Source organism: Haliaeetus leucocephalus, unplaced genomic scaffold, assembly GCF_000737465.1.
Source record: "Haliaeetus leucocephalus isolate CR32 unplaced genomic scaffold, Haliaeetus_leucocephalus-4.0 Scaffold1000, whole genome shotgun sequence".
Lineage (NCBI taxonomy): Eukaryota > Metazoa > Chordata > Aves > Accipitriformes > Accipitridae > Haliaeetus > Haliaeetus leucocephalus.
In genome coordinates, this window is record NW_010973436.1 from 1,202,864 (window position 1) to 1,229,495 (window position 26,632).

At 54.0% G+C, this 26,632-nt stretch overlaps 1 protein-coding gene across 1 annotated transcript in view; it reads left to right on the plus strand.

Moving 5' to 3' along the window:
* The first annotated feature begins 15,252 nt into the window (after window positions 1–15,252).
* PPFIA4 (protein tyrosine phosphatase, receptor type, f polypeptide (PTPRF), interacting protein (liprin), alpha 4) overlaps window positions 15,253–26,632 on the plus strand; it is a 30,963-nt gene continuing 19,583 nt past the window's right edge. Inside the window, exons 1-6 of the mRNA XM_010584552.1 lie at window positions 15,253–15,489; window positions 23,507–23,608; window positions 23,735–23,899; window positions 24,518–24,592; window positions 25,728–25,823; window positions 26,267–26,488. Coding sequence (XP_010582854.1) covers window positions 15,253–15,489; window positions 23,507–23,608; window positions 23,735–23,899; window positions 24,518–24,592; window positions 25,728–25,823; window positions 26,267–26,488 — 897 coding nt within the window. The remainder of the gene's footprint in view (window positions 15,490–23,506; window positions 23,609–23,734; window positions 23,900–24,517; window positions 24,593–25,727; window positions 25,824–26,266; window positions 26,489–26,632) is intronic.

Below are 26,632 nucleotides of genomic sequence, written 5' to 3' on the forward strand. Positions count from 1 at the left end.
TTGACCCAGAAACCCTCTTGTCTTGTCCTGTCCCATGTTCCTCAGACCAGACACAGCTAGAGGATGACAATATGCTTTGCAGAGGGCAGAGGAGATGGTGAGACCAAATCTGGGAGGGTATTTGGTTCTTGGGCCTCAGAAACTAGATTTCTCCATATCTCTGGAAAATTTAGTCCTTATCTTATTTCAGCCCTCAGGCTTGGCCACTGCTCTTTGGAATTCACTTGAGATCTAGGAGCAAAGTGGGCTCATATCTATGCCTACTCCATGCATGGAAGGATTTGGACCTACAAAGGTGCCATGGGGACCCAGTGCCTGGGAGGAAGGTGGCTTTGGCTGTAGGGAGAGATGAGTCTTTTTCAGGTTGACTCTATGTCTGGGGTGAGAGCACCTTGGGAGAGGTTTTGTGTACTGCATCACCTGTAAGGATGCAGTGCATTGCTGGATATGAGCCCAGCCCTGGAGTTATCCTGGGGTGTCAGCTCTGAGCAGGTCCAAATAGGTGGAGGTGCCTCTGCTGAGCTGAAACATGATGACTGGAAGGTGTGGTTGTGATGTTGGAGGGGAGAAAGGGTCCCTGGACAGCACTTCAGGCTGTGCCATGATGATGGCAGATCTACAGGGTGCCGTGAATGCTTTGTCTGAGACTAGTCGAGCCTGAAGTCAACAACTTCCTTCAGAGGGCCAAGCCCTTTGCAAAGCACAATGCGTAAAAATCCCACCTCCCATTTTCAGGATGCTGGGTCCAGGGTAAATTCAATGTTTTCGAACTCCTGCACCGGGTAGATTTCTGCATCAGGGAGGTGTGGCTGCTCTGTCTGCATAGACTGAAGGTTCTAATGTGGGTGGTAGCAAGGTGAAACCCAGCAGCAAACATTGCTTCAGACGAGCTGGCCTTGAATCACTGTATTTCAGCAGGGAAGGGCTTGCAGCTGTCCAAAACAGGCCCCTTCCAAAACTGGTTAAGATAAATTTGTGCGTTTACCTAGTGGAGACAAGGTCAGGGAGCTCTGTCTATCAGGTGTGCACGTCCTGAGCATTGCTTGGTGAATGCACCTGTATTGGCACAGGAGGTAAAGGTCATCCCAGGTGGGCTGGTGGCTGTAGGCAGCATCTGAGCTTGGGAAGGTGGGAGGAGGGCATGGCACGGGAGGCTGGGCAGGGAGCCACTTCTGCTCGGGTAAGCATCCCACCAACCCCGACACATGTTTGGGTTTTTTTCCCCCTATGTTGCCCTGGAGGGACTGCACCATTGCAGCAGCACAGCGCTGGCACTGCAACGGTGACGTGGTGGATCTCGGGGATGGGCTGCTTCGGGCTGAACCATCCCTAAGCCAGTGCTGGTGGAGCTGGGTTCTGCTTGGTACATCTGCAGGAACAGGGCACTGTGGGATGCCCAGGGTCCAAAATTGCATCATAATGAAGCCAGAAATTTAAAGCTGTCTGCAAAAATGGTCACTAAACCTTCTAGAAAATGTTGGCTCAGCCGCTGTGCTTGAGTTGTGTGTGGAGAGGGACTGCCAACCCTGTGTGCGTCCTGTTGGCTTGTGAGCTTTAATGTGCTGCTTCCTTTTAAATAGAGAGGGCACACGACATTGTCATCTCAGGCAGGAGATGTGTTGCCAATGCATTGGGTCATCTTCTTCCCTTCATCCCCCTCTCCAGGGATTTTAAGGTTTCCTGGCCACCATGTTTTTGGGCACCCATGGGAGCACTGCTCAAACGAAGGGACCAGGATGGAAACCACCATGCCTGCATCTCTTCCAGCCAGTCATGCACCAATGTAATTACCTACATTTAATTTCTTTAAAAGCCTGCTGAGCTGCAAATGTGGTTCCCCTCTCCTGGTGATGTTTCACATGAATCGGCCAAATCCTGCTCTCACATCCTCCTGGGGTGGTTCAGGGCATCATCACTGGCACCAGTGCTTGGCCACTTGCCGCAACTCAATGTGTGCAGGAGCTCCTCAAAGTGCTGGGGGGGGGATTGCAAAGTGCTGTGTTGAGGGGCTTTGTGCATGATGGGGATGGGTGCTTCCTGGACGCCCTTTGGGGGTGATGGACAGAAACAGGGGCCAGGCTCAATGATGGCATGGTTGGGGCCACCACCTTTGCAGTCTTCTTGGGTGAACTGGGCATGGCTGTGGGACCTTGCAGGAAGTACAGTGGGGACAAAGGCACAGGCTTCTGGGGCTCTCGGTGTCAGGCATGGGGCTTTGCTCAGGGTACACTGGGTGCAGCCGGCAAGGATGCAGAACTCACTGCATTAGCTTAGCTCCACGGAACTGACATTTTAAGAGGGAACGAGTTGGAAATTGAGCTGAACTAATGCCCAGCGCTGCTTTTCGTGACAATAAATGCTCAGATGAGATCTCTGCTGACACAGAGGAGAGCTGCCACCCCACTGCAAACCGCATCACTCCCCACGCTTTCTGGAGCAATTTTGTGTTAGTTCCCTCAATTTGAAGCTTATCATCTTTTTTTCAAATCCCTCAAACCAAGGGAACAGTGCTAGGGCACTGTATTTCCTCTGGCTGGTCTCTCTGCTCATCCAGCATGGTGCTGAGCATCCCTAGACCAAGTGCTGGTGCAGAGGAACAAGGGTGAAGGCCGTGCTGGGCATGCACTGCTGGGACTGTGGCAAGCAGGATGGGTGCCAGGACCACTGACTGGGCATGGTGATAGCATGGGCTGGAGCATGCTCACTTATCCCTGGATGCCCCTTAGTGCCAGCATGTTCACTGGCCTTTTCAGGGACATGTTGAGAGGATGGTTGCCCTGTGGCACCCCCGTCCCTCCCATGGATACATCCAGCCTCCCAGCTGGGATGGGAACTCCATCCCTGGTGGCTCAGCCACTGGTGCACTGGGACCACACTGGGTAAGGAGCTGGCTGGTGTCCGTGGCTGCTCTGCCCTCCAGGCCACCCGGTCCTGCTCCACCTGTCTGGGCTGCAGGAGGTGGCCTTTCTGCCCCATAGGCCATGGAGGTCATTAGCTGGGGTACGGGGTGCTTGTTAATGAAGAGAGAGGGGAAGGAGGGGGCTGGTGGAGCTGGGTGAAGCCGTTGAGGGCTCTGCTCAAAGCTCCCTGCTGGGTCTAACGCAGCTCATGACATTCACAAAAAGCTTGATTTATTCTTCCTGATCTTCTCCAGTACTTGGGATCTCTGGAGGGAACTGGACTTCTATATCCCTTATATATCTTCCTTGTGGACTATATCTAGGATGAATGAGCTCCAGATGGAGCTTTTTCCATATCAGGGTATTTTTGAGGTGCTCTCTATTAGCCATTTTTCTGATGGCTAATAAGGGTTGAGCAAATTCCACCATTTTCCTAAAGGGGAACGACTTGGATTTTCCTTCTTAACTCAGCTCTCAAAGCATAGCATCTTCAGGACCTCTGCCTCGCTGGTGCAGTGAGCTGGGAACATAGTCCTCTGCTTCACATTATTTGGAGATGTGCAGGGGCAGAGTCGCCACCAAAAACTCCTTCTTGCAAGAAACAAGGCTTAAAATGCAAGACAAATGCAGAAGCCTTCCTGCAGCACTGTCCAGCCAAGGCCAGCACTTGGCTCTTTCCTGCTACTATGGCTGGAGGCTGTGTGCTGGACGAGCTTCATCTGTGGGCTGATTTTGCATAATGAAGAGTTTGGGTTGAAGATGTGGACTTGCTCGATGCAGGTTAAACAGAAGCAGACAGAGCTCTAGTGTCTGCGCCTTGCCCCTGGCTGCCTTTTAAATGTCACTGTCCTCAGATGTCCCTGCACGGCTGCTTCTGCCATGCCATGCCATGTCCTGTCACTTGCCATGAACTGCAGGGACGAGACACCGGGAGCTGACACCCGGCTGCCTGAACCCTCGAGGGCACAGGCACCGTGGGAGCAGCAGCAGGGTTATTGCAGCCTGGGTTGGGGGTGGACGGGGGCCGTGCTGCAGTTTGTCTCCATCTCTGCCTGCTCCTTCCTGGGACCAGACCTGCCTTCTGTGCTCCTCTGCCAGCTTTATCGACCCCTTCCAAACCGCATCACGGGCAGCCAAGATGCCAAAGGACCATGACTTGGCCAGGGAAGGTTGTGGTTATCCCCAGCATGAGGATGCTTGGGAAGAAAAGCAGGTTTCTCCCAGGTGGGGATTTAACCCCACGATACTGCCTTGCCCGACACAGAGCTGACCAACCACAGTGCTGAGATGCCATCCACCCACCCATGTGTCCCAGTAGGGGTGGAGATGCACGGGGTATGTCTGGGGTTTTTTTCCCTGTGAACATTGCAGAGCTGTCCTGGTACTGGATCTGGCCCAATCATCTTCAGAGCCTGACTGCACAGAGCTGAGAATCACACTGGTATTCCACTCCCCACCAAGGCATGTCTGCAGCTGGGCAAAAACTGTTTAGTAATTAGCTGCACCATCAGCAAAGGGATTAAATAACTTGCTAACGTTACTTAGCACAAGGAAGGGAAAGCAGAAGGGATGAATACGAGGGGGAGCCCCCCCATCTCTTGAGTTACCAAAAGCATCTGAGTTGCCTCTGGTTGGGGTCATCCAATGCCCAAGCCAAGATGTCACCACTCTTCTTGAATAGGAGGGACTAAAACCTGCCATGTTTTGGGAGGATGGAGGAAAGCAATGTCCTGATGCATCTGGGGAGCCCCTGGATTATGTGCAGGTGGGATGGGGAGCACAAGGAGGGCTTGGGGCACAGGTCTTACTGCCATTATCTCTGCTTGTGTGCTAAAGTGGTCAATGGTGAATTGACGAGCTCTGGAGGCCTCCCCATGATGTGGGTCATGCTCCAGGACCATTGCTTTTCCCTTTCAGGTTGTGTTGGCTGTGAAACCTCCCTGAGTGTGAGGCAGGGACATGTTCCTGAGTCTGCCACAGTCCAAACTGGAGCCAGCAGCGCTAGGCATTTCCCTGGTCTGTCCTCTATGGCTCTGAATACCCTCTAATACTTCCCAAATTTCATACTGAAAACCCAGTCTGCCTCTTCTCTGGCTTTCCAAATTACCTCCCTGGGCTCTTCCTCAACACCACTCAAAATTTGTGGTCTGGTGAAGGATAGTGACAAAATGCTTAAGACCTGCCCAAGCAGGGCAGGGAGCGGGGTGCTGCTCTGGACCCTGGGGAGCTCATTGAGCCACTTTCCCTTTCCACTGTTCATGGAGTTAGCAGCCAAATTTTATAATGGGAAATGGGCAGATGTGCAGCAAATGTGTGGGAGCAATTATTATTGCTGAGGCTTGTTGTACCAAGGGCCATGCTCGGGGTGTGGATGATGCACCTGGGTGTGGAGAAGATGCCTGTGAGCTGAGCGATGCAGTGGAAACCCTGGGTCTTGGGCAGACGAGGCATACAAGCTGCTTAGGGCGAGAGGCTGCTGCATTAGGATGCATATGGTGTTTGCCATGGGGTTTCTTTACAAGCAGCAGCCTCCCATGTCCGCCGGGCTGGGTGCAGAAGCCCTAGCTGCCTGCTGTAGCATGGGTACTGGGGCCTGGGTGGGTGAAGAGGAACCTCTGCATCTTTTTCACGGGGCTTGGGTGCACCCGCGGCACAGATTTCAACAACCCCCCTTCGTGCTGGTGACTCTTCCCCCATCACTGAATAAATTAGCACCAGCAAGTGCTCACAGTGTGTGACTAAAGCAGGGCAGGGGCTGGTTTGGCAGCGAGGAGGAGGGCCCCCCGCTCTGGGGCGTCAGGCTCCCAGATGAAATAACTCCTCATCAAAAGTGTCATGGGGGTGGGAGAGATGTACCCGTGGCAAAACCTCAAGTGAAATCATGGAAAATCACCAGCCATCCCTCCAGGTCTCAGCGATGATTGAAGTTATGCCCTGCTAGTGGGGAAACTGAGGCACAAAACCTCACCTTCCCAAAGGTGAGGGGCCTTTTGCCATGACACTGCCTCTGTGAAAAGTGCATGATTTTCTCCCCTTGGTTGTAGACTGCTTCCCTGTGCGCCGTTCCCTCTCAAAGGAGTCCACATCCACCTTGGGCTAGAAACCAGCCTGATTGCTGGGATCCCAGTGCTCACCTTCACTTGCAGATTCATCTAGGGGCTGATTCACCTTGATGTGCTGTTTCTAGAAGAGCCATGGCGATTGCATTTCCCTCTGCTGCTTGTTTAAACTAACCTTGAAAGAAGCAGAAGTCAAAGGCTTTGTCCTAACAGAGCAAAGGACATAGGGTTTGGTTGCAAAGTTGTAGAAAAAAAGAATGAAACAGCCACGTGCACACACAGGAGCAGTGAGTGGATAAGCTATTGAAAAAGGAAATTATTGTAACCAGCATTGTGGCTTTTTTGCATCGGGTCGGTTGCTGTTAATACCCCTCCTTGTCTCTGTGGACGGGTCTGAGTGCAGACCACATCCTGGAAGAGGGATGTGAGCTCGGTATCATGCATCAAGCACATCCTTCTCCTCCCTTCCAGGGAGTCCGGCTCACGGCACAAAGTGGTTTCCCAACCACTCACCCATTGAAGGAATTCGTATTTCTCTGGCATTGCCTGCAGTCCCATCGTTTCAGTGATGCTGCTGGATTTTTGTGGAAATCCGCTACAAAGCTTTATCAGTGCAGGTGACTGGAGTGGGATTGTTGTGACAGGTTTTGGGGGATTTGGTTTCTAATTATTTGGGGTAATCCCTTCTGCCTGCTGGGGCAGGTCTGCAGCAGGGTGAAATCCAGCTCATGGGCTTGTTACAGTGACCATATTCCTTTGCTTCACCAGCACGCTTGCTGGGCCCCACGTGAGCTCCTGGCTACACTGGAATGGATCCTCACAAGTTTAGCAGCAGCTTCAGACCTGTCATCCTCTCTCCCCTCAGTTGTGTTTTTGGCTGTTGCAAACCCAGGGATGAAGTTTGAAGGTGAGCCTGGGCTTGCTGAGTCTCTTGGCCAGGCTTTGGGATCCCTCTTGTCAGAGGGATCATCCAGTTTGGAGGCCCTCCAAGGCTCATTCCTGTCTGTCATCTCACCCCAAAGTGCAAAGGCAGGAGGTTTGCGTGCTGGTATGTCTTTACCTCACAGTCCCTTCCTGTGCCAGATCCCTCCTTGCAATAAACTGAGATTATGCCTTTCTCTGGGGTCCGTTGAGGACACATAGCCCATTTTGGAAACAGGGAAACTGAGTCAGGAACCATAACACGACAAATACAACACTCTCCAAGGGGTGACACAGTCCTGTAAATTGGCGTACAAGACCAGGTTTCGGTGCCATCCTCTGTTAGGGGTGTTCACCATCCTCCGCACTGTGCACCCCATATCCACACCAGAGGACCCAGCAGAGATTTCAGCTCATCATCTGACGAGCTTTTTGTTGCGGAACAATTGTGTTTCTGCACAATGGTGAGGAGCAGGTGGCTTTCTGAAAATACCCACTGGAAGTTGTGTGTAATGCCTCCCCTCCCACTGGGAACTATAAATATCAGTTGAATACTAACACTTACTTCTCCCTGCAAAGAAACAGCCGGATCTGGACATTTTTCCTCCTGGTTTCTCCTCTGGCAGTGGCCTGCAGCGAGCAAGGGCTGAGGATGGGAACTGCTTTTTGGGTTTGGAGCAAGCCTTTGGGGCAGAAGCGTGCCCATTAAGGTAAGATATCAGGAATAGCTGTCTTTTATTGCTTGTAGTGTCCTCTGTCCCCATGTCTTAGGGGCATCCGCTGCTTCCCTGCCACCTCTGAGACAGGTCCAAAACCTGGAGACACTGCCCACATCTCCTGTCTTGCCAGGGTTGCATCTCTCCCCTGGGGAGCGAAGGACATGTTGCTGCAGGTGTGGGGACCCTAGGTGACTTCCTGGGCCTGGATGGGAGAAGAGGCACCGCTACATCTTTTCTCAGGTTTTGATCACATCCATAGTGCAGATCTCCACAGTGGTGACTCTCCCTCTGTGAACTCATCTCACCCTTTAGTATGTGAATCTAATCCTTTGCAGCTAAAAACTGGCACCTTATTTCTAGCCAGAATGCCTCATTTCCCTTATTATCCCTGGGCGTCCTGGCCACGGACTGTCCCTGGCATCAGCCGGGTACCATCTGCGCGGTACCCTGCCGTTGGCGGGGCTGCATTAAGGAATGTGGAGGCACCATCACCATATGGGCCCCATGGTAAATTGGATCTTCCTTGTCCTTCTCAGGGACTGGAGGTCCCCAGAGACCACAGTGCATCCCAGGAGTAAATGTAAGGACTCAGGGGAGATGCTGGGATGAGGCTGTATCTGCCAATTAGTTTTCTTATTGAAAGGCAGCTTTTCCCTGTGGATCACCCAGGATGGAGAAGCCAGGGTGCTTGAGCTTGCAGAAGGGGCTGCTCCGGTCCAGGCTTGTAAAACTGTAAGAAACCTGTGGAGTATATAGGTAGGGATCTATGCCTAAGCACAGAGATAGAGGGAGGAAAGGAAGGATGGAGAGGGGCCCTGACAAGGAGCTCCTGGCACATGTGGAGCTCAGCTGGCCATCTCCAATGCAGACAAGCCCCATCTGGACACCATGGCACAAGTAGCAGCTCTCCTGCAATCTCAGGGCAGAAATGCCTTGGAGGTGGAATCTCAGCCTGTGGCCCACATGAGGATGTGGCAAAGGCATCTCCAAGACTTGCCATGGGTGAAGATTTCCATTTCTAGTCTTTGCGCTTAAAACGGCAATTTCCACTTGTCGTGGTTTAACCCCAGCCAGCAACTAAGCACCACGCAGCCGCTCACTCACTCCCCCCCCATCCAGTGGGATGGGGGAGAAAATCAGGAAAAGAAGTAAAACTCCTGGGTTGAGATAAGAATGGTTTAATAGAACAGAAAAGAAGAAACTAATAATGATAATGATAACACTAAAAAAATGACAACAGTAGTAATAAAAGGATTGAAATGTACAAATGATGCGCAGGGCAGTTGCTCACCACCCGCCGACCGACCCCCAGCCAGTCCCCGAGCCCCAAATCCCTGCCCCCCACTTCCCAGTTCCTAAACTAGATGGGACGTCACATGGTATGGAATACACTGTTGGCCAGTTTGGGTCAGGTGCCCTGGCTGGGCATGAGAAGCTGAGAAATCCTTGACTATAGTCTAAACACTACTAAGCAACAACTGAAAACATCAGTGTTATCAACATTCTTCACATACTGAACTCAAAACATAGCACTGTACCAGCTACTAGGAAGACAGTTAACTCTATCCCAGCTGAAACCAGGACACCACTGTTGAGCCAGGGCACTTCAGCATCCTCTTTGTCTTGTATGCAGGAATAATCTCCATTTTCTCAGCCTCTAATTACCGTATCTCCCACCAAGGGTAAAATGGAAAGCGGGCTCCGTGGGTTGGTGGAGATGTTGAGGATGTTCCTGCTCTGCCATCCACAAGCCATTCCATGGCTTGGTGGGTCAGGACTGACCTTCCTCAGGGCAGACCAGGAGGATCGGTGGCTCAACATGTCCTGGCTGCTCCAAAGTGGTGTCTGATGTCAACGAGAGTGGGAAGCACTTATGGTGGTACATGACTCCATCTGCGGGAACAGTGATTGGGACGAGCTTGCTGGAAATGTGAAGATAGGACACTTTTAGAGCCTGTCCATGTAATCACGTTTAATGCAGCATCACAAGGAAAAGGTGAAAAAAGAAGTCCTGCAAGGAAAAAACAATAGCAAAAGGGCATCACCCTCCTTCTTCCTCCTGGGTCTGGCTGGGAGGGGGTCAGCACGGGATGCTGGAATCCCATCTTTGGCCAGTTTGGCAGAGGGGAAGCCGTCCTCATGCCAGTGAGCTGGAAGCAACGAGTACTGGTGTGGGCTCTGCCGCCCTGACTGCTCTGCTCTTTTGAGGCCAGGTTGGGCGGCTGATGAGGATTTTCTAGGAGCGGAAAAGATCAAACTGACGTTTTTATGGGATGATCAATCTCTGCGAGCTTGTTGCCTCCGAGGTGTGCGTTAAACCCTCTTTGCCAGCTGCCTGCTGGGGGGATGATCTTGCTGACAGAGCCATAGAGGTTTTTTTCTTTCTCTTGTCAGGTCTGAGATGAGAGTGAAGCTGTTCAGAGAAAAAAAGCAAGCCTGTCTCTGCCTTGGTGCACAGGCAGTTTTGTGTGTGGATAAATGCTGGGTGTCCTTCTTGCCCTGGTGGAAAAAGGAAAGCCAGGGTGCTCCCTGGGATCGAGCATCCTGCAGGCAGCTTGGCTCACTACAGAGTCGTGCCAAGCAAATAATCAGCTCAAGGGCAAAAAACCCCCCTCTGCTCTCCATCAGCTGCTCCATGTCTGGGCATCATCATTGCAAACCGGCATCTCCAAGCAGGCAGCGCGTGCCTGTGCTGTTTTCCATCCCAAAGAGTGGGGAAAGCATCTTTTTTTTTTTGGGGGGGGGGGGGGGGGCAGGGATAGTAAAGCAAGCACGTTTTCACTGGCAACAAACCTGCTTCCAGCAAGTCTGTGCCTGGCAGCCCCGCGGGACTAAAAATACCCAGCAAAGGGCTAGAGCTGCGCAGTGTCTGTTTTCTCAGCTCACCAGCTGTCTCCTTGCATCCTCACTCCTCTACCCAATGATTATCCCATCAGTTAAGGCCCTCTAAACCCAGGCAGCAGCGTTTACATAGTTTTACCAGATACAGTTGAAAGGTGGAGATTCACAGGCAGCGTTTTGCTGCTAATTGTGAGCAAGCTCAGACATTCAGTGCCAAAGGCCTGCTTTCAGACTGCCCTTGCTGCTGCTAAAGTCACCGGCAAAGTGTGTGATGTGTTTGGGCTGTCATCCACACTGACATCCCCAAGGTTCTTAAAAGTGACTGGTTGGATATGCAGGTCTGCCTAAGAAATGCTGAGCTTTGCTATGCCGGGACAGCATCTTCTGTATGCAACTGCCAGCTGGGCTCCTGGGGGAAGAGGTGCATGGGAATGGGTGATTTTCTGTTGCTTTTGGAGAATGGAGAAAATCTCAAGGTTTTGTTCTTTGGTAGAGAAATGAGGGGATGCTCGTGTCGAGGGGAGCTGACCCTAGGCAGGACCTTCCTGCACACATGTTCCTGCACGTCCCCGGACACATGCACATTCCTACTTGTGTGCATGTCCCTGCATGCGTGGATGTTGCTGCATATGTGCATGTCCCTGCGTGTGCACACACCCCTGCATGCTCACCCGTGCCTCTTGCTCACCGAACACACTTCCCGCTCCAAAAGTCTTGAAGACAGCAGGTATCAAACCCAGCCTGGTCCTGGCTTCCTCACTTGGAATTTATCACAAATAAAACCTTTGCAACTGCCCTGACCCCAGATGATGGTCCTTCCCATTAGCTGGGCAACTCCTGGTGCTTGTGGTTTTGCTGTTGCTCTGGTTTTGCAGTGAAAGCTGTTGTGGTTGAATCCAGAAATAATCACTCCCAAGTCCATGGGGTAGGAGAGTTGCCCAGTGGTTGTTGGCGGGACAGCTCTGCGATAGGGATGCTAGAAGCAGCTCAGGGTCTGTCTGTAGCAGTTATGGATATGGACAGTGCCTCTGCAGTGCAGGGAGTTTCCCACTGTTGGGGTCTACTGTGGTTTCAGCCAGGAGATGGGCACAAGTGGCTGAATTGTTTCCAGAGCCATGCTCAGAGGTGGCAGAGCATCAGCCTGGATTTACCCAGCGGGGACCCACTGGCAGAGGGATGCTCATGGTGCAGCAGTGTCACGGGGAGGGTGGAGAGCCCTGAAAGCCCTGGGCTGGCTGCCCACCACCTGCCTGGGGGCTTCAGGCCAGGACAAAGGGGGCTTTGGCTGCTCTCTGTGGTGGTAGGAAGTCTCATCCCTGCTTGTAGTGCTTCTCCAGCTGCAGAGGATTGTAGCAGCTCTCCTTGCCTTATGCCACAGTGTGTATCCTCCATAGCACCCACGCCTGGTAGCCCAGGATGCAAGGGCAGAATGTGACCATCCTCCAGCGAAGACATGGGGCATGGAGGAGCTTTGAGTCACTAAGCATTGCCTTGTCCTAGGCGGACAGTATTATGCTGTATCACATCTTTGCTGAGCATGCTCAGGAGGACAGAGCACAGATGCTTTTGGGGACCAGTGAGATGGGATGAGTCCATCCTGGACCAGCATCGGTGCCATGCAAGGTCCCTGTGATACTGTTATCACCCTCCCCAGGCTGAGGTGTTGGGCTGTGCTTATCACCCCCAGTCTCCCTTCACAAGCACAGCAGATATAACAGGATAAAACTATGTACAGGAGCAGGTTGCAGTGAAGCAAAGTAGCACATGGGCTTACCCAAACCCTCCAACCACCTGTGCATGAGCTCAACCATGGGGGAAGCAAAAAGAAAATTAGCCCTTGGGTGATGCATGGGGTAAATCTGTGCCTTCTCCTGGACTGTGTGGGTCTGGCCCCTTGGATTATGTCCACGGTGTGTGAGGAGCTGCCACAGCCCGGCTGGGACTGGCGTCTGCAGATTCTCTTCATGGTAAGCAAGTCTCTCCTTTGCAGCTGGGATAAATTTCCATCCCATCATCCTTCCCGTCAGATTTATGTCTTGGCCATTCCCTGCAGCATTTCCCCTCACTGAGTGCCTGCAGGGCTCTTGCCTCCTTGATTGATATGTCTTAATTCACCTGCTAATTCATTCAATCCCTTGCCAGCAGCTGGGGTGGGGACATGGCCACATCACTAATTTTGCCATTCATGTTGTGCTTGGGGGGGGAGGGGGAGGGGGCTCTCTGGCTTTCTGCTCAACCCACAAGCAGAGGTACAGCAGTGAAATGGTGCATGAAAGTCACCTCATTTGGGTTTTGCATCCAAAGTAGCAGGGCTTAGCCCTGGGGTAAGGCTGATTTCTACTCTTCTTGGCCCAAAGTCTCCCTAGAGCCTGGGACATCTGCCTTCCAGGAAGGCTGACAGCATGGCCATGCTTGTGTGTAGGTACCACTGGGACTGCTACTTAGGGGAAGGAGGACTGGAAAACATTTTACCTGCTTAATTAGGGGGATGAGGCTCGTGTCCAGCTCAACCCAAGGAGAGCAGGGGGCTGGAATGGTCCCTTGGTCGATGCCGTTTTCTCCATGAGCCTCCTTTTTGCAGGGATTCTGTGGGGATGGGGTGTCCTCAGTGCACGGCTATCCCGGTCATCCATGTCCCAACAGCCAGGAAGGAGCCTGAACAAGTCTCAAAGGTTCAGGACAGCATTGCATGCCCGTAACAGGTTTTATCTCCCTTAAGGAATGTGACTTAAATCTGCAAAGGGGGAGGAGGTTGGACAGCCACCTGTGGGACAACCATGTCCCATGTCCCCAGTGTGCAGGAGCCAGCTTTCAGTATAACGTGCTGGATGCACATTGTGGGGCTGGTACTTTTGCCAGAGCTTCTCTATTTTTAGAGGGTTTTTTGTGTCAAACTTCCCATCAGCTGATGAGCCAATGTCATCCCAAGAACAGAGCTACGGTTCCCCTGGCCCTGGCAGTGTGTGTCTGTGCGTCTGGGTGTGCACAAAAGCATCTCCTTACGCACGCTGCCTTTGAACGGGGGAGAAGTGCCCTGCTGTGCCGCCAAGCTGTTTGAGACATGAGCTTTTATTCTAGTCCAAAGGGCCAGAACAGGCTGATCTGGCCCATGACTGCGTGCAGGTCCTTTTTGTCTGTTATGCGTATGTTGGTTTGAAAAGAGTGATATAAGGATATTCACACCTATCCTTGAGCATTATATCTGCTGTAAAGATTGAAAAACTTAAGGGGGACTACCCCATAACCGGCATTAGACCAGTGGCCCTTGCCGTGTGCTTGCCATGTCATGTTTTGTTGCTCAGCTCAAGTCCTGCCCATGGTTTGTCCCCTTGCAGACAAAGCCTGGCAAAGACGGTGATAAGGGGTGGACAGGTCCCAGGGTGGCTGGGATGACAGCAGCACACCAACCCTTGCTGCTGGGAACCTTCATCCAGCTGTAGTGGGCTGAAGCTCACCCAAAGGGCTGCGTCAGTAGAAGTCCCCATTTGGCACCTTGTCTGTGATGGTTTTAGGCTGCAGAAGTGAAGGCGAGGCTGCGGGTACCAGGATCACCCCCAGAACCGAGTCCCCAGTTTCAGCCACGCTTTAATCCAGCCTAAATACAGGCTGCTGCCCAAATTGGTGGCTCTGCCTCTCCCCGCCAGCCTCTCAACCCTGGCACTGGCTGGGGAACAGTGCTTGTGCTCGGGCAGTAATTCGGGGGTGCTGCTGCTTCCATCCCCTGGGTAGAGGTTTGAGCAACAAAGGATGCGCTGAAGTTCAGTTATCACTGAACAACTGGTCCCACTGCATCTGTCCCTGTTGGTGCCACAGAGAGAGAGGGAGTTGAACATTAATCTGGTCATTCAACTCATTTATTGCTGTGACTTCATGCTGGGTTTGGGCCAAACTCAGGTTTGAACCTGAGTTTCTGCAAACAGAGAGTTTCTGCAGCTGGAGGACACTTGGGCCATGGGATCCCTTGGCAGCCAGACACTCTATGGAGGGGATGGGATCCTGGCCCAGGATTTTGGGTCCCAGGGATACTGTTCCCTGCAGCTTGGTACCATACTGGATACAGTGTAGCAAGCATATGTGTGCAGGGTGGTACAACCTGACACAGCCCATTCTTGTGGGTGCTGAGCCCACCTGTTGCAGCCTTCCAGGGTTTGATGGGGGGAAAAGAGTGCTGGGCAGGTGCCCTGGACATTTTGGGAGCAGCAGGAGGGATCTCATCTCTGTCCCCCTCTCCTGTAGGTCACCACAGTGCGTTTGAAGAGCTGTGATGCCAAACGGAGACACATTCCCACATCAGCAGTGACCATCTCATCCAGCCTTGGGGAGAACAGCCCATCATCACTGGACTCCTGCTCAGCATGCCTGGGCAGCCCAAATATCCCCCGGACCCTCCCTGTGCTGCTGCCAGCTTGGGCTCCCCACTGGGACAAGTCCTCAAGGGTCGCTTTGTCCCCCTCTGAACATCCCCATGGCTCACTGATGCTGCAGCCCCCTCCGAAAGGCATCAGAGAGGTGACACGAGGGACCCTGGCAGTGACAAGCAGCCGAGCGGGGGGATTTGAGACTGCAAGGGCCTTGTCAGTGCCAAGGACGTCCCTCCATCCCCACCAGACTGATGCCAGCTTCTGCTTAGCACCCAAGAAGAAGGGATGCGGAATCCCCTCCACCTTCACCACCCCATTGCCCCCTCCCATGCTGGCTCCCCTGACCCATAGGAGCCTGTAGCAATGTAATCGGGGCCCTGCGGCTCAACAGCACCCACTGCCTGCCTCACCAGCCACCTTCAAGACCCACACCCACCTGTCACACCCCGCCATGATGTGCGAGGTGATGCCCACCATCAGCGAGGGGGACCCTCTGGGTCCCCCCCAGGGCTCTGAGGCGGATGCCGACTTCGAGCAGCTGATGGTGAACATGCTGGATGAGAGGGACAAGCTGCTGGACACCCTGCGAGAGACCCGTGAGACACTCTCTGTCACCCAGAGCCGCTTGCAGGAGACCCTACGAGAGCGTGACCAGCTCCAGAGGCAACTCAACTCGGCGCTCCCGCAGGTAAGGATCTGGCCCTGGAATGAGCAGGAGCCTTCATTGAGTCATGTAAGGATGATCAGCTGCTTGGATGTGATTTTTAGCTCATGCCTTTAGGAAGATCAGTCTGGTGTGGTAACGGTGATGCTGCCGGGTGTGTTGCACTTCATGCCAATAGTAAAACCCATAGGTTCTCCCAGGCCAAGCTACAACCAGCTTGGACATCTCCCCTTCTCCTCTGTACCCCTCATTGGTCTGTGAGTCCATGCAGGCAGATGTGGGACTGCAATCCCCGCTGTTGCACAGGGGAATGGGTATGGAGAAGGGGCAAAACCTTCCCAAGGACACCCCAGGGCAACAGTGAGGCAGACGCAGAACCCATGCTTGCCCACTGGAGACAGCCCATTGCGTAACAGTGCTTGGGGAGCAGACAGCACATTTTGGGTAGCGGATCTGGCTTGCTACCTCCAGCCAGCTCATCAGGATGTCAGGAGGTCCTTGGTTTCATGAGTCCACACTGGCAGTTAGAGAGTCCCCAAACGTGGGGACATTAACCACATTCCTTCCCCACTGCTGGAGCAAAGCCACCACTCCCTGCCACTTCCCTCGCCAGGAAGGCTTCTTTCCATCAGCCAATCAGCCCAGTGGGGTGATGGGACTTTCTTTGTCTCGAGCTTGGTCCTGAGAGGGGAGACCGGAGGCAGAGCTGGGTACAGAGTGGGGATTGGGACATCGCAATGGGCCCATTGTTCCCTGAGCTGGAGCAGACGGACAGCGGGCAGGGAGGCTGCCAGAGGTCTGTGCTCAGCGAGCAGCCCAGGGTATAGGGAAATAAGGGCTTGCCATGGCTCTGCTGGGGTTTCTAGTGTTGCTTTGCTCCCGGCTCTGCAGGACCCACTCCAGGTACTCCAGAGACCCGGACTTGAGCTTGGCCTCCACAAACAAAGATGCTCATGTCAGAAGAGTATGAGGTGGATTAGTGTCACAGAGCTGTGCCTGGTGGATCTGAGCTGCCCACCTTCTCTGCGGGGTCTTGTGGGGCAGCACACAGTGTCCCAGGGCCCAGACTTGGGGGAAGCAGGATTTGGGGGGCTTTTTCACTGCTCCATTGTGGGTGTGATGTGGTGAGGAGCCCAGCAGCCAGGGGAAGCAGGAAGCTTTGAATGTTTATATCCATTCTGACTGTGCCAGTGCCAAGACCTCAGACCCTCCTTGCCTGGGTGCTGGGGTTTGGGACACCCTGGGGAGATGGGAAATGACTAATGGATCAAAACTGGTGGCACAAGCCAGGACAGAGCTTGGGCTGGTGGCTGGCTAGCTCTCAGCATCCCTTCTCCACTCTGGACAGGGGAAAGCAGCTCTGGAGGAAGGCAGCCTGTGTCTCCATGCACGGAGCTGGGCTGGTCCTGCCTCTGGCCAGGCTGCTGAAAGCAAAAACCCAACAGTGCTTCCCCAGGAGCTCCTGGGGTCCCCGTGGATGAGTTGTTCCTACTCCTCAGAGATGTGCTGAGATGTACCCAAGTGTTGGGTGCAGGCAGGGCTGCTACCACCTCTCATGTGCCTTGGGCTCACATCCCCTCTGCTCCTGGCTCCCCTGTCAGCGCGTGCTGGAGAGAGCAAGCCAGGTCACCCTGAACACACACTGCCCTCCCCGCCGCAGCCGCCTCGGATTAAGGGACCGTGCGGATTTAGTCTCCACTCCTGCTCCAATAAAGGGTCCTCGGTGCCTCGGCACGGGCGGCGTGCAGACGGAGCAAACTGGGTCAGCGCAAAGGGACTCGGTGGCAGTGCTGCACCCCCGAGCCCGCTGGGTGCCCTGCTCCAGCCAGAGCTGCCTCCGGCTCCCTGCACCGCAGCAAGGGATGTGATTAGGGTGGGCGGCAGATGGGGAATTTGCCTGAACTCCCACTGCCTCCCACTGCCCTGCCTGTCCCTGCATGGGCAGGGGGGCTCTGTGCCCTGGCACGGCGGCCCCCAGTGCCCACTGTGCCGCTCGCCAGGGCTGCACCGGCTGCCCTCCTGGGAGATGAGGGCTCAACATGAACGCGGGGAGCAAACCTAAAGGCACTCACCTGCCCAATGGGATTAATCCCAGCATGCGCATGTACCAGGTAAGCAGGACGCGGCGGGTCTTTTCCCCAGGGCACTGCATGGGGGCATTCCACGGGCCTGTCCCATCCTTTTTCTCCTTCTCTGTGAGCCCTTTTGCCCTGGAGCTTACTGCAACATGACAGACCCCATTGGGACAGGATTCAACCTGGATTGCTTGAAGAAACCCTTTTTTGGGGGCAGGGTTGGGCACCCAGGCTCATCAAGTGGCCACCCATGAGGCTTACAGCCCTTCTCTGGTGTCACCGAAGAGCCAAGCTCTGGCTATGCAGAGGACATGCTGCCTGGGGAGGTTGGGGTGGATGATGGCGGAGGACATGGCACTTTGCATCCTTTGAGAGCACAGTGACAGCTGGATGCTGCTGTGTCGGCATGGAATCCAGAGTGCCGGCAGAGCCATCAATGGGCAGGCAGGGAATGTGTGTCTGGCGTAGACCCATGCATGGGGCAGGCAGGGGATGTGATTGTCTGGGGCAAATCCCTGCATGGGGCAGGCAGGGATGCTCCTGCCTGTAGCTCCTGTTCCCCCTTGCCTGTGTGGGGCTTGGTTGCCATGTGGCCAAGCCATGCCTCCTGCCTAATCCATGGGGGCATCCCTCAGCCCCCAAAAGGCAGAACTCCAGGACTATTTCCCAGGGAGACTAAGCTGCCTTAATGCTTCTTACATGATTTATTTATTCATGTGGGAGTGCTGAATGCGACTTAATCAGGCTGAAAGCTCTCAGCTCCAATCCCTCTGCCCTCCGTGCTTGTGCAGGAGGTATGTGACCAAGGACCAAGCCCTGACCAGGGTCCGGGTGCTCTCAGCAGCCCCCCTGGGGCCCTGGCATGGCTGCCAGCTCCCATCTGCCAGCTCGGCTCCCCCCCTGCTCCTCTGGGTGTAGGTGCCACCCAGGGATGTGACATGCAGGGCTCCAGGTGTATCCAGATGTGTTCAGTGCAGGGTCCTGCATGGGATGGCACTGCTCCCTGTCCTGTCAGGGCTTGGGGGCTTGGCAGGAGTCCCTGTCCCCAGCTGTGTCAGGGGGAGAACAGGCTCCCAAATTTCACATGGGCTACTGTACTGAGGGCTACCAATAGCCGTGGAAACCTCCTGCAGTTCTTCCTTCCAGGCCCCACTCTGCTGCACCTTTGCTGCCTCTTGGGGGTGCCTGGGGAGCTGAGAACTGGGCTTTTTGGGGTGGGCAGATCCCCTAAGAATCCCTGAGCTCCCTGGAGGTCCCCCGGGAAATGGGGAGGGTCCTGGCATCAAACATTCATCCCAAATTTCTCCTGTTTAACTTAAAAATATATCTGGAGTTAACACTTGCAAAAAGTAGTGTGAAAATAGGAATCTCAGCAGCTCCAGGTGGGGGGAAGGCACCCACTGGGTAAGACCTTTAAATTGTCTCAAGATTTTGGGGAAGGATGGAGGGATCTGGCAGCTCAGTGCTGAACCGTTGGAGCTGAGGTGTTGGATTTCTGCTTGCTCGGCTGCACAGTGCTCCTCCCTGAGCAATCCTGGGTGGAAATACACATTGTGACCACATGTTGAGAAGGGATGACACCAATTCTCCATGGATGGTCCCTGCAGAGTCACGGTGCTGTAGCTGATAGGTCCAGGATGTGCCACCGTACTGCTCAGTACCGAGGGTGGGTGATGGTCGAAGCCGTGGGTTTACCCGACAGGATTTAATCTTTGTAATCCCATGCTGCACACTGCTGGGGTTGTGTTTATCCCCTCGACTGTAACTTAGGGCTTTCTCTTAATTCTGCACCACTCCTGGGAGAGCAAGGAGAAACCAGGGTGATGGGTCTGCCAACTCCCAGCACGGACAGACAGATGGATGGGGCTCCATCCCTCTCGTGCTGAGTCAGCAGTACTGATTTCCCGGCGTGGGCATCCTTCCCACATCACCCTCCATTGCACGCCTGGCCCATCAGGAGCAATCACTCCAATTAGGGGCTTTAAAATCTCATTAATCCTGCAGCTGGAGCCAGTTTGTTCCCAATGCTTGGGTGCATTGGAGCAGCGGCCATGCTCCTGCCACAAATGGGGGAATTTTGTTCGCTTTGGTGCAGTCTCGCTGCATCCTTGTCTGTGCTGCGGATGGCACAGGGAAAGGCAGAAGATGGTTCTGGGCTGAGGACTTCTGCATTTCAGTTTTTTCATGCTATGAGTCTTCTCCCCCTGTCCTTCCTAAACCTCTCCTTGCTTTCCCAGCCATCTCCGTGTAGCTGGTTTCTGGCCTCCCTCCAGCTCTTCCCTGTGACTTCCCCATTGATGCAGCCACGGGGGAAGACCCTGAACCCCAAACATGCCTGGTTCTGACTGAATATCTGAACCCTGAGCCACAATGCCCTGTTCCAATACCTTGCATGGTGCTCTGGGTCTCCCTCCCTGCTCCAACGGTGAAAATAGCATCTGTCCACCCTGCTCCCTTCTGCCTCAGGGCTTGGGGCTGAGCCCAGCCAGTCACACTTTGGGTGGTTTGGTTTTAACACAAATTAGCCACTTCCCAGGCTGCTGGGCTTCCCGCAGGGCTCCCAAGGACTCCCAGGGCTGTGTGTTATCATCCGTCCTTTGATTGAAGATCAGGCACCTCCCCTTCACTTTCTAATCCGTTTATAGGTGTCCCTGCTTAGTTTGAAAGCTTATCGGAGCTGGGGACAGGCACCTCTGCATCTCCTGGAAGACTCCTGGCTGTGGCCAGGGCAGAGGAAAAATCATCTGGATCCTCTTTTTTGCCACTTTGCTGGGACTTAGGGCAATGGCATAGCTGTGGATGGGGGTGAAAGCTGCACTCCACGGTGTGACACTGCAGCCAGAGGCTGGGGACAGCTTGTCCTCATGGTCCCCAAACTCGTCTGGTGCTTGTCAGTGGCCCAGAAGCAAGGTGGCAGTGTTAGGGCAGACATCTGGCACAGCCGGGGCTGATGGAGATAGCTACAGGTGGGTGCTGGAGTAATTTATTCCTATTTTTTTATTCCCAAGGCATCAAAATCAGGCTTGCAAGTGCCCCCAGCTCTGTGTACCCAGCTAACCCTTAATGCTGTCCTGTCTCCCTGCAGGGGCATTGCTATTTTTGGCGGTAAATGCTTCTTTTTGCAGCCTTCCCCAAGGAAGGACAGTTGTCATGGTCTCTTTTATTTGCCATGGGATGCTCCAGGCCTGGCAGCCTTGCAGGGGCACACAGCACAGGATCTGGCCAGCCATTCCTGGTGGGGTGGAGGGCTTGGAGAGGAGTACCCTGATGGGATAGGGTTGGGCAGGAGCTTTGTGCTGTGCCCGGGAGTGGAGCTGCCACCACCACGCTTTGACCTGCTGACCCATGGATTGCATTGGGCTGGCTGGGGTGGGGGCTGCCTGTCTCTCTCCAGCAGATTTTCCCTCTCTTTTAATCTCCTTGCCTTTTGGGATGAAAGCCTGATTGCAGGCGCAATCTGTACAGCTTGGCCAGCCCGGGCTGGATGTGCAGGCAATGTGGGGTGAGGAGGGCTGAGCACTGGTGATCACTGTCCCCAATGTGGCATCCTTCTTCCCTTGCTGCCTCTGATGCCTTGTCCCATCTGTCCCACGCTACACATAGCCCTGTTCACCTCAGTGGAGAGAGCATCCACGTCTGCAGCCCCAGTTTCCCCTGTCAGCCATGGGGCAGAGCAAGAGGTTTCCACCCTTTGCAGATCTGGGGCTTTTGATCCACAGGGTCCCTGCCCCGGTGCTGGGAGATTGTCCACAGCCAATATGTCACCTGCCATTATAGCCTGGGCTGCTGAAAGACATTCCTGGGGCCATCATGGCTGCGAGATTGTTTTTGCTGAGCTCCTTAAGCCTTGCTGCCTGTCTTTTGGCGTATTGAGAGACTCCGGGGGAGTGACGTGTTCCTAAATCTGAAGCAGCCAGCGGTGCATGGGTACCTAATCTGGCACCTCTCGCTGCCGCTCTCGCACACTTTCTGCTCACCGGCATTCCCAGCACCAATATAGTCCACGGGGATGCTCGCAAGCTGCTTGCTGTTGCACACAGCGCTTGCATAACCCAGTGGTGCGCACGCACATGCATGTGCCGCTGGGCTGTGCCAAGCCGTAATCCCCACTGGCTGGGAGAGCACAGCTCTGGGAAAGGCTTGGCCGGCACAGCAGTCTCCTGGGGGAACTGGCTCTGCAGTGGGGTCGCTGAGCTTTGGGGGCTGTGGGATAGTCCAAGAGCAAGCGTGGGATAGTGCCTGGGCACAGCAGAGGCTGGTGACAGAGGTTTGGGGTGCTGTGACTGATTTGGGGGACAAGTGATGGGGACAGGGATGACCCCAGGGTTGGAGTGGTCCCTGGGGAAGTGATGGGGCAGGACTGGGCCTGGAAAGGAGCCAGGGCACTCAGGCCCTGAGGCGATGCTGGAGCAAGGATGTCAGGTGGCAGCAGCCCTGAGGCATGGTGATGGGCAGAAAAGCAGCTATTTATAGGGTTGATGACTGACTTCAGCCACTGCAGTTGTTCTTTCCCTTCCTCCACATTGCAGCATGCTTGGGTCCTGTCCCGCTGTGGCGTCTCAGCATCACCAGTGACGCCACTGTCCCCACCAACCCCAGGCTAAAAACCACACCAGTGCGAGCAGTTTGAGCTGGGAAGGGAGAGGGAAAATCTAGCTGAGACAAACAGAGATTAAAAAGCTCTTGATTTCTTGGAGGGACGTCAGCTGTCGCAAGAGGTTTCACTTTGAGCTGAGCAGAGCATTTGATTCAACCTAAGCCTCAACGTTTTGCTTCAGTTTGAAGGGTTTTTATTTGTTTAACTTGGGAATTAAAGTGAAAGAAAATTTCATGCTGTAAAACAGCTCTCAGCCCCCAGTTGAAATTTGGTTTGTTAATGCTCAACCAAATCCTTCTCAGCTTCTTCTGAAACCCTTTTCCTTTTTAAGTTCTTCTCAACAACGCTGTGAAACTGGTGTAAATTCACGAAGCATTTCCACATTTGCATTTTTCACCCCCAAAAATCCCAGCTACAAAATGTCACTTAGTCCTGACACCACTTGGTGACTGAAAGAGCAACTGGGAGCAATGGGAGACTGTTCCTGGGGTAACCCAGGTGCTTGGGTTTCATTTTTTAAGGGAAAATGGACTCTCCTGCATCCTAGGAACTTAAAGCAAGTTTCTTTCCCCCTCTGACACAGTCACAAGTGTGATATTGCTCTGTTCCTGAGGAGCCCATCATATCCCAAAGGATGTGCTGGCTTTGCAGCTCTGCTTTGGCATTACTCTGCGCATGGCTCTTCCTCGCTGGCTGTCACCTCCCTGGAGGGACCGGTGACTGGAACAAGGACTGGTGGCACCTGCCACGTCTCCTGCTCTTCCCCATCTCTCTCAGCTGGGATTTGGGGCTTGGGGTGTCCCATAAGAAGCTCGATGGGGCCCCACATGCTGGACTGGGGCAGATCTTGCTCTTTCCTTTGGAATGAGATTTTGGATGATGCCAGGTCCTGAGGCTGTGGCAGAGGCTGGCTGAGGGGCAGGGGACTCATCCTGGCCAGCTGTGGCTTTGCAGTGAGTTTTAGCCTGATGGGATGCTCCAAGGTGGGTGCTTTGCTGTGTTGCATCAAGGGGACAGTGGGGATGGGAGCATGCTGGTGGCCTTGACTGGTATGCTTTAAATGCCATCGAGCACCTCTGGAGCTGTAGAGGGGTTTCTTGTGTCACTGGACATCAGACCAAATGGATAAATATTGGGATGCTGCATTCTTCTTTGTCCAAAGCACTTAGGGAAGCCAGGAATAGATCACCTCCCAGCCTGGCTATGCTTCTCCACCGATTTCTCAGTGTTCCCCTTGGTGTCGCCATCTCTCACTGGTTGGATTCAGATGGGAAATGCTCTGTGCTGGAGGTCCCGACAGTGGGGCTGGAATGCTGGCTCTGTCTCCATCCCGCTCTCCCTGCTCACGGCCGTGCCCTGATTTCTGCAGGAGTTTGCAACGCTGACACGGGAGCTCAGTGCATGCCGGGAGCAGCTCCTGGAGAGGGAAGAGGAGATCTCAGAGCTGAAAGCTGAGCGCAATAACACCCGGGTAAGCATATAAAACCTGCTGTCTGGATTTTAGTCCTCAGAAATGTGGGACACTGCAGGCTGCTGGGCCAATATCGGCACTGACAGCCCCCAGGGTGGTGAGAGCCTCACACTTGCCCTCTTGCAGCTCTTGCTGGAGCACCTGGAGTGCCTGGTGTCAAGGCATGAGCGGTCCCTGAGGATGACCGTGGTCAAGCGTCAGGCCCAGTCGCCGTCCGGGGTTTCCAGTGAGGTCGAGGTGCTCAAGGCGCTCAAGTCACTCTTTGAGCATCACAAGGCACTAGATGAAAAGGTGAGACAGGCTGCTGGGACCTCTCCCAGCTCGCTCCATGAGCATCCCCTGCTCAGAGCTGACCTTCTCCGAACCCTCCTCCTCCCTCCCGCTGGATGCCATTTTTTTTTGTTAAGCTGGGTGGTGACATGGGGTCCCTCAGGAGGAAGGTCTTGGAAATCCTGCAAGCTGCAGCACCCTTATTTTAGGAGCTGGTGGGGCTGCCGAGTGGATGCTGTGGGTTTGAGGCTGTTGGGGACGGGGAACTTGCTTCCCTGGGTCACTCACATGGCAGTGGTGAGCACTGGCATTTGGTACCCTGGTTCAGTCTTTGCGTTACAACTCTTGTTGTTCCTCCTGATTCATTTGCCTCAAGTATCTCCTTCCTCTGCTAAAAGATGTCTTCAAGCCATCCTGGCCATAGGTCTCCAAGAGAAAACTTGGCCCAGGCTGTTCCTCTCCAACATGCTTTTGGTTTCCCAGGTGATGGGCTGTAGCATCCCTGAGCCTGTGCCCTGCATGTGAATCCACCTAAGCCTGGCTGTCAGCCAGACAAAAGGGGCTGGGAGCTTGCCTAGATCCTGGACACCCTCATCATGGATTAATAATGGCCCTTCCCATTGTTTTACATGACTGCAGGTCAGGGAACGCTTGCGAGCAGCCTTAGAGCGAGTGGCAACCTTGGAGGAGCAGCTCGTGGATGCCCATCGGCAGGTAAGAGGTATTTGGGCAGCCTACCCTGGGCCTTTGCTGGGGTGCCCGGTGGGCTCGGACTGCTCCGTGATACATTTGTGAATTCATGTTGAATTTGCTGAAATACCACCTTCAAATTATCATGCAGACCAGAGAAATGGCATTTGGGCATTTTAAATGTAAGGCTTTTGTTCTAAAATAGCTATTTAGATGAAGCATTGTCTGTATTTAAGGAAACTGTGTAAATATTCTGAAAACTTTTGTCTCGCAGGCAAGGTTTCCTCTGTCGTTTTGCTGTTTGGTGTTCATTTCACTGACAGAAGCAACCTGAACTTGAATCATTTCAGGGGGGTTGAGTGACTTGGGATTTTCCCTGCCTCGGCAGAGACCCAAACCTTGCTGATCCAAGCACCTCATCTTGCATCCCCCATCTCCTTCCTTGCTGGGGCCCTGGCATAGGGACTTTGCTGTCCCCAGCATCTAGCCCTTTTCATCTTGGAGAGATATTAACCCTGTTTTCCTTCCTGAAGTTTGTGCCCAGCCACTACTGCCAAAAGTAAAGATCCATCCTTATAGCCTCTGCCTGGCCAAATTTTGCTCCTCTTTCCAGTTCCCAGGATGTGTCTTGTGGTCATTCCCCAGGCTCAGCGGGGAGGCAGTGCCTGGCCTTCGGTTACCTTGCAGGAGGGACTTTTCCCCATCCTCCCCCAGCAGAACAGGGTGCGATGTCGGTGGATATCCCCTGCTCCTGCTGGCTATGTCTGCACCAGGTTTGGAGTCTGGCTGGCTGCAAACTAGTGAAATGAGTTGGGAGGCAGTCCTGGGATGCAGGGCTCAGGTCCCCGAGGGCTCACCAGGAAAACCATACTGCTGGGCTCAGGCTCTTTGCGTGCTGTAGCAAGCACTGCTCTGTCCATGCAGGATGGATAGGCTTCATCCTCCATCAGTGCTGAGCCTTGACAGTATCTCTGCATGCCCTCTCTTCTTCACCCTATCCCTCCAGTTCCTCCCCAGCCATAGGCACTAGCTGAATATGACAGTGGAGGAAGCCAGCAGGAAGCTGGTTGCAGACCTGGGTGCACCAGGGCTGGCCTCACCCATGGCCAGACCAGCTGGTCTCATCTGCTTTCTCTCATTAAGCCCTGTTGTCATGCAGGTGACGGCTCTGCAGCAAGGCACTACACGGGAGACCCCAGCAGGTGAGCGGGATGAGAGGGAGACCAAGGAGTCAGCACAGAAGCTTCCCTGGAAGGTGAGCGCCCCAGAAATCCCTACTCTGACCATGCTTACTGAGGCCATTGTTTCTCCAACTCCTTTGTTGCTGGCTCCAGGGTGCTGAAAACTTTTTTCCCTCTCCCCTGGGGTACAACCCCCTGGGAAATGTCCTTCCTGGTGGATACAGGCTATTTCTGAGTGGAGGGGAATTTGTGCTTCTGCTTGGATGCTTCTAGGGACTCTGCTTCTCAGAGATGCTCTGGGAAGCCCTCAGGTATCCCTATTCCATCGTACCTGTGAGAAGCCACATACCTGGCTAGCGGAGACTGTTGACAGGGGGTCCCAGAGCCCCATGTCTCCACTCCCCACCACCTCACTGGGTCCCTGCAGGGCCATGTTCTCCCGTTGCATAGCTGCAGGCAATGCCAGCCCATGTTTTGGGGCAGCCTGGCATCCGCCTCCCTCTCTGCTGCCTTGCAGCGGCTCTCCAATGGCTCCGTCCACCCGGATGATGAGGCAGGGCGGGTGGTGGAGCTGCAGGAACTCCTGGAGAAGCAGAATTTCGAAGTGGTCCAGGCCAAGGAGCGCATCTCTGCTTTGGCTGCCAGTGTCGCCGAGCTGGAAGAGGATCTGGGCACCGCCAGGAAGGATCTGATCAAATCGGAGGAGATGAGCAGCAAGTACCAGAGGGACCTCAGAGAGGTTAGACACTGCCCTCTCACACTGCCAAGCCAGTTGCAGTTGCAGAGACATTCACAGCAGCTTCCACATGCTCTGGGCTGGGAAGGGATTGTAACTCCTGTTGTATGCAGGGTGAAGGCCTGTGTTCCCTGAAAGAGGCCACTG